Here is a 6,013-nt window from a genome sequence, read left to right as displayed (position 1 = left end):
TTCTACTTGGACTTGTTTTTCTTCCCTGGCAGGTATTTCCCAATTTTGGATGCTATTTTCTTTGGAGTATTCCTTTTCTTAGCTTTTCCCGCTTTTGTATCAGATAGTTTGATATTATCAGAAATTGAAAATGGCGATGAATTAACATCATCTTGGCTTTTAGGTGTCACACAAATAGATGAATTTGAAGACTGGCTCCCTGACTCAAAGGGAGTCACTCCATTCCTCTTCTTCTCGATTCCATTTGTTGTTATTTCAATAGGCTCTGATGGCTTGTCCAAAATATTGTTTCTCGAATCTGAGCTTGGCTCATTTAAATTAGACTAATGCAGTATAACTACATGTAAAAACCAGAATAATAAGTACCTGTTAAGTCTATTTCAGACAAAAGATTCATAGATCTAAACTAGTTTTTCTACTTGGACTTGTTTTTCTTCCCTGGCAGGTATTTCCCAATTTTGGATGCTATTTTCTTTGGAGTATTCTTTTTCTTAGCTTTTGCCGCTTTTGTATCAGATAGTTTGATATTTTCTTTTTGTCCACTCATTCCTATGGTTCCCGAATCATCAGAAATTGAAAATGGTGGTGAATTAACATCATCTTGGCTTTTAGGTGTCACACAAATGGACGAATTTGAAGACTGGCTCCCTGGTTCAAACGCAGTCACTCCATTCCTCTTCTTCTCGATTCCATTTGTCGTTATTTCAATCGGCTCTGATGGCTTGTCCAAAATATTGTTTCTCGAATCTGAGCTTGGCTCATTTAAATTAGGAGACGAGTTTTCTGATTGGACTATCTTCATCCTATGCAACCCTGGAGAGGTTTGTCCATATTTTGCAGCTGGCTTACTTTGGTCACCATCTTTTTTGAACACCTTTTGCAAAGAAGGCACTGGTTTTGGGTTTGTGCATTCCTGCAAATTGTTCTCTCCTTTCACTCGATTAAGTTCTTGTGAATTGTCTTCGTCGTTTGATAAAGTTCCGTATGAATGACCTGCTTTTATTTTATTGTGTACGGTCGAATCTTGCGCATATTTAGTGGAAGGTTTATTCTTGTACCCTTCGCGGGTAGCATATCCTCGTTTTAGCTTAGATTTCTTGCCACTTTCAAATGGATTCGACGGCTCCTCAATGCGCGACTTCGGGGATTTGCCACCGGTCAATTTTCCAAATACCTTTTTTGAAGATGACACTGGTTTTGGTTTTGCCTTTTCTAATTCCACTTGATTTTGCTCTTCTTTTCCTTGTTTAATTTCTAGCGAATCAGAGTCGTCGTTTGATAACGTTCCGTAACTGTCTGTCTTTTTTATTGGTGGAATTCTAGAGTGAGCCCTGACACGAATGACTTCTTCCTTGTCATCATCAACTGGACTTGAGAAGCAGCAGCCCATTCTCACGTATACGGTGTATGTCTGTATAAAATGATATTGAAATACAGTTTAATTTGTCTCTTTTTCTCATAAGCTAAAATAAACTTTTTATTACGATGGTTAGTTAAGGGCTCGAATAATGACGTTTTAACGTATATTTTTGTGGGACCTGAGAGCACATCAGCCATATCGAATTGCATTTTGAATACGAGGAATGTCCTTCTGCTATCAAATATTCAAGGTTAAAGATCAACACAGTGGTCAAATTTCAAAATTGTTCAAATCTTGTTAACAAGCACACCAAATTATTCCTCTCATTGCAAGGATTCAGAAAAAGTATAGTTTGACCTACCCTGCGACATACCATGGGGGGTCAGTTAAAAAAAATGCTCCGATTTCAACGAAAATTACGAGGGAAATTATGTGGAGTTGAACTTGAGAAAGATTTTTTTTGAATTTGTTTTATAATGTTTTCAAAATGTAGACTTTCAAAAGTTAGATCTTTGTATTATTATTATTATGTTTTGCGTATTGTGTTTTACTTTACCCTGCTTGGTATACCGTAAAATTCCGTCTACAAGTATATATATGCCTCTAAACGAGGTTTTTTTGACACAAGAGACAAGCCGGGGAGACAAGAGGCAGACACTCTCAACAAAAACGTTATTTGGAGTTTGAACAACTATATTACTGATAAAGGCGGTTGTACAAACATGTATATTTGTAAGACCAATCTATTGCAATGTTTTTGAGAAGGGTACTAAAGTATTGGCCTTTCATATCTTTCGTTAAAAAAACCCTCGTTTAGAGGCATATATGCTTCTAGACGGAATTTTACGGTATCGTATATTGACCAGTGTCTCAATTGATTATGAGGTATTAGAGTTTCATTTCAAATCATGTCCGGTTTTCCCTTAAATCGTACCGTATCTATTAATCCAAAATTAAATCCACACTATATAGTTACATACGGAATGTGAAAATTAGTTTGATAACTTACATTACATGCATATAGGCTAATCATTAATTTTAGAATCGGGGAGACGAAAGACGAACCTGCAACACCTGACGTGGTGATTAGCCTAAGAACTCTGGCCATAGTACCCATTGTTTTACTTCTAGTATAATTTGATCACCTCGTAATTGGCGGGCCTGGTAACATCGCGGATTAATATCAATATTTTATCTTGAGAATTTGTTTGTGACATCCCGCGAGAAGCATCACAAATTATTAATTAAAGTCCTATACTTTGTGTGCTTTCTTTAACACACACAATATAGAACAGACAGTCAACTAATAGCACTCTTAACGTGGGTCTACTTTTTATAGGAGTAGTGGTAAAAGCCTAACATCTCCCGCATATTGCCGAGCTCATCAAAGTGCGACGAACACATACCTGTTTTTCAGTTTTTATTCTGATCTCACATCATCGTTGTTACAGCTGTTTACATCAATGTACCAGCTCTGCAAAATTGAACAGGACGTGCCAAAATACAGAATTGTTGTTATATATCCTCTACAGGGTTAAAGGTGGTCACCCAGATAGACACTACACGTAGGCCGATGAAAATCATCCGCAACGCACCATTGCCTCGATTTTAAGCTTTATTGTGTCCACTGCACTGTGTCGAAAACATTTTTGTTTAGGTTGTCCTTGATATACTCACGAATTATTAGTTTGGAAATTTGTTGATGATATAAACTCAGGCGTGTCCTCTTGTATTGTCACTAATTGCAAATCTATTTTTATTAAGGTCAGAGTCCACACGTACAGGGTGTCCCAGAATGATCTATACCGGAAAAGTTGAATTTTTCTAGGTATGGATATTAATGGTGGTATTGTTTTACATTCTAAAATTTACAAATATTTAGCTTTCTTAGAAATTTTAGATTTTTGAAATTGGATGTTTCTCATAGAAGTTACAGGACATTGCGTAAAAATGGTGAATTTAGGGTTTTCACAAAACAACCTATTTTGAAAATCTGTAAAATTACTAACTGTTCAGTAAAATGTATCTGTTAAATGTTATACAGGTACTTTTGTCCTAAATTGCCCGAATAGTCGATATCTATCGATTATTTATGATGTTACGAAGTAATCCTTGTATGGAATAAAGGATTTGCTACGCGTGAGCGACCTTATACTATATTGTTTCTTTGTTGGCAGTTTCTGAGTTTTATCATTTTAAATGCCGGCGAACATGGATTTGTCATGAAAGTTTGGAGAATGTTTGTCCTTAGTGTCGTAGAATTTATTTATATCCACAGTATATTGGCAAACCGACAGCTACGTAATGGAGAAGATTAAAATTGACTGTAGGGATCCTTGAGGAAGTTATATTCTCTGTAATAATTACATTTTGGGTAAAATTGTGGTAAAAATTACATAAAAAGTATGTTTTTTAACCTAAATATCTGAAGTCATATTGAAATGTTTCACTTAATTCCATATCAAGAATTGTTCAGCGTTGTACGTCTACATCTGTGCCTTATTTGATGTATTTCCTATAATGGAATGTAGGATTTCTACAACGGCTGGACGATGGTGATAAAGCATCCATGTGTTATGATGCCTTTGTACTGTAAATCTCACAACTGTAGTTTTCGTCCATTTTCAGTAATATCACGCCAAAAGGAATCAAGCTATTTCCATGCAAATCACAGAATAAGTAGGAGACATATGTGGCATTGTATTGCACTCATCAAAATTAGATAAACTGTTGACTATATATTTTTGTATAGATCATTCTGGGACACCCTGTACATGCCAGCTGGACACACTGTGCGTTTTGAATCTAATCTGCTAATGTGTATAGACGAATCTCACCAAACCGGTGTTGTGACTGCCCAATTGGGTGGGTTAAAGCCGCTTGAAAATCAATGTTATGTTGTATTGTGTTGTAAACTTTCATCATTCTATTGTCTACGTGTAACACGGGTGATGAGATGCAGTTTAAAATCCCCGCCAAGGACGCATCATTTCATATTTTAGGTGGTAAATATCCGACGGGGACCCAGCTATGGCTACCTTTGAGGTGTAGGAATACGTGAAATGAGATTCGTCTATTCGCTGGAATAGTCATTACATCATCACCTTGGATAAAGACAGCCATGCATACAATTTGAAGTGTTTTGGTTCAAGCACCTCTCAAGGACAGTCCCCTGTTTACCATGTTCAAATAGTATGACTAATTTGATTTTTGGAAACCAACCAATTGGTAAAAAGAAGATGATAAAATTCTGACAAAACTTCATTTTTTAAGACATGATTGCAAAATATTTATTTAGCTAATTACTATAACTGCATGAGTTTTTAGCTCTTAAAATTGTGTAGTGTTTGAGATAATGCAATTTAGGTGGATGTAAACTTCTTCTGTTCAACACAAAGTCAATAGGAAACATGCATGACTGGGAACATGTCCTTGAACCAAAGTAGGCATACAGGCTGTATTATGACATCACACTATTCCAGCGAATAGTCGGCCGCAACCGCCACAATGTGGAGCTGCTACGCGTAACTTACTTGGAGGAAAAATCAATGTTTTGAAAAGTAAAAAGTGGCATGGAACTTAATAAAGTAATACATTAGAAAGGCTTAAGGTTAGCATCTATTTTAAACTGTTGCGATTTGGTAATTCACAGCATCTTGCGAATGGTAGTGTGTTTTGGCAAAAATTGCATTGATCATTTCATAGCGAGTGTGTAGAAGAACTCAAATATCACAGATATACTTTTATAGGTCCTGTGGTTCTTAGAGTTTTGGATTTTGATGTATATTTCTCGACTTACGTCCAAATTTATTCGCCCGGTAATTTTTTTCTGGGACACCCTGTACATTGGAATGGATTTAAATTAAATTTGACCCTGTGTAAAGTTCAATGACCTTTTCCCGCCAAAAGCTACTCCCATTCAATTGCTATCAGGCATTTTTGTGTAGCCCATGATGTCAATTACCTATGGTAAAAGTGCAGCTTTGCCCCTCCCCCAAGTGGTACCTCCAAACCCAAACCCAAGGGCTCACACACTAAAAGTGTTACTTTCCAATAATATATTGATTAAGATAATGAAAATCGATATTTTGGCTGCTTGGACCAACAATACCGCGTTTACCCTGAAAACTCCACCATTAGGACCTAAATCGTATTTAATGCTCGTTTAGGCCTGGGAATTAGATTGTCTATGAAAAATGAGCAGAATCTGACATTTTATGAAGATTTTGCTCAGCTTTCAAAATGTGTTACATTTCAGAAACACCATGCTATTTTCAAGCTGACGTAAGCTGTGTGGCGTATAAGGCGATCTATTCGGCAATTTCTGCGACAAGTCACCGGTCTTTATCTGACCTTTAACTGGCAGAAAGTGTAAGTTTTAAAGAGCTGAGTCGCTCTCGTGTCAAGAAAATGACGTTTTCCTGGGGTTTGTACAGAAAGTCAATGGGGACTATTTACCGGTGTGCACCCGTTTCATTACGCGGAGGTAACCAACTGACCAATCAAAATACGACTTACTCATTACGTGAAGCGAATTTATTCATTTCTAGAATTTGCACGACGAGCTTCGCGTAGTTGCGAGATATCCTCGGCCATGTACCACACAGTTTGGACTTTCTTCTTCTAATATTTATCATACAGTAGTACATTTTT

The 6,013-nt window shown here is 36.7% G+C and overlaps 1 protein-coding gene across 2 annotated transcripts; it reads right to left on the bottom strand.

The window, feature by feature from the left end:
• Nucleotides 1–368: 368 nt before the first annotated feature.
• On the bottom strand, nt 369–3,131 carry LOC140165997 (uncharacterized). 2 transcript variants are annotated; one of them, XM_072189372.1, is made up of 2 exons: nt 3,038–3,131; nt 369–1,411 (listed from the first exon to the last, which is right to left on the bottom strand). In XM_072189372.1, the coding sequence occupies exon 2, from the start codon at nt 1,388–1,390 to the stop codon at nt 416–418; it is 975 nt and encodes a 324-aa protein (XP_072045473.1). In that variant the 5' UTR covers nt 1,391–1,411; nt 3,038–3,131; the 3' UTR covers nt 369–415. The 2 variants fall into 2 exon arrangements, with proteins under 2 accessions (XP_072045473.1, XP_072045464.1); XM_072189363.1 differs by lacking the exon at nt 3,038–3,131 and adding an exon at nt 2,767–3,013.
• Between the last annotated feature and the right edge of the window lie 2,882 nt (nt 3,132–6,013).

This window comes from Amphiura filiformis, chromosome 1 (assembly GCF_039555335.1).
Source record: "Amphiura filiformis chromosome 1, Afil_fr2py, whole genome shotgun sequence".
Taxonomy (NCBI): Eukaryota; Metazoa; Echinodermata; class Ophiuroidea; order Amphilepidida; family Amphiuridae; genus Amphiura; species Amphiura filiformis.
Note: the sequence above shows the minus strand (reverse complement) of the source record. Positions and strands in the feature narration are given on the sequence as shown.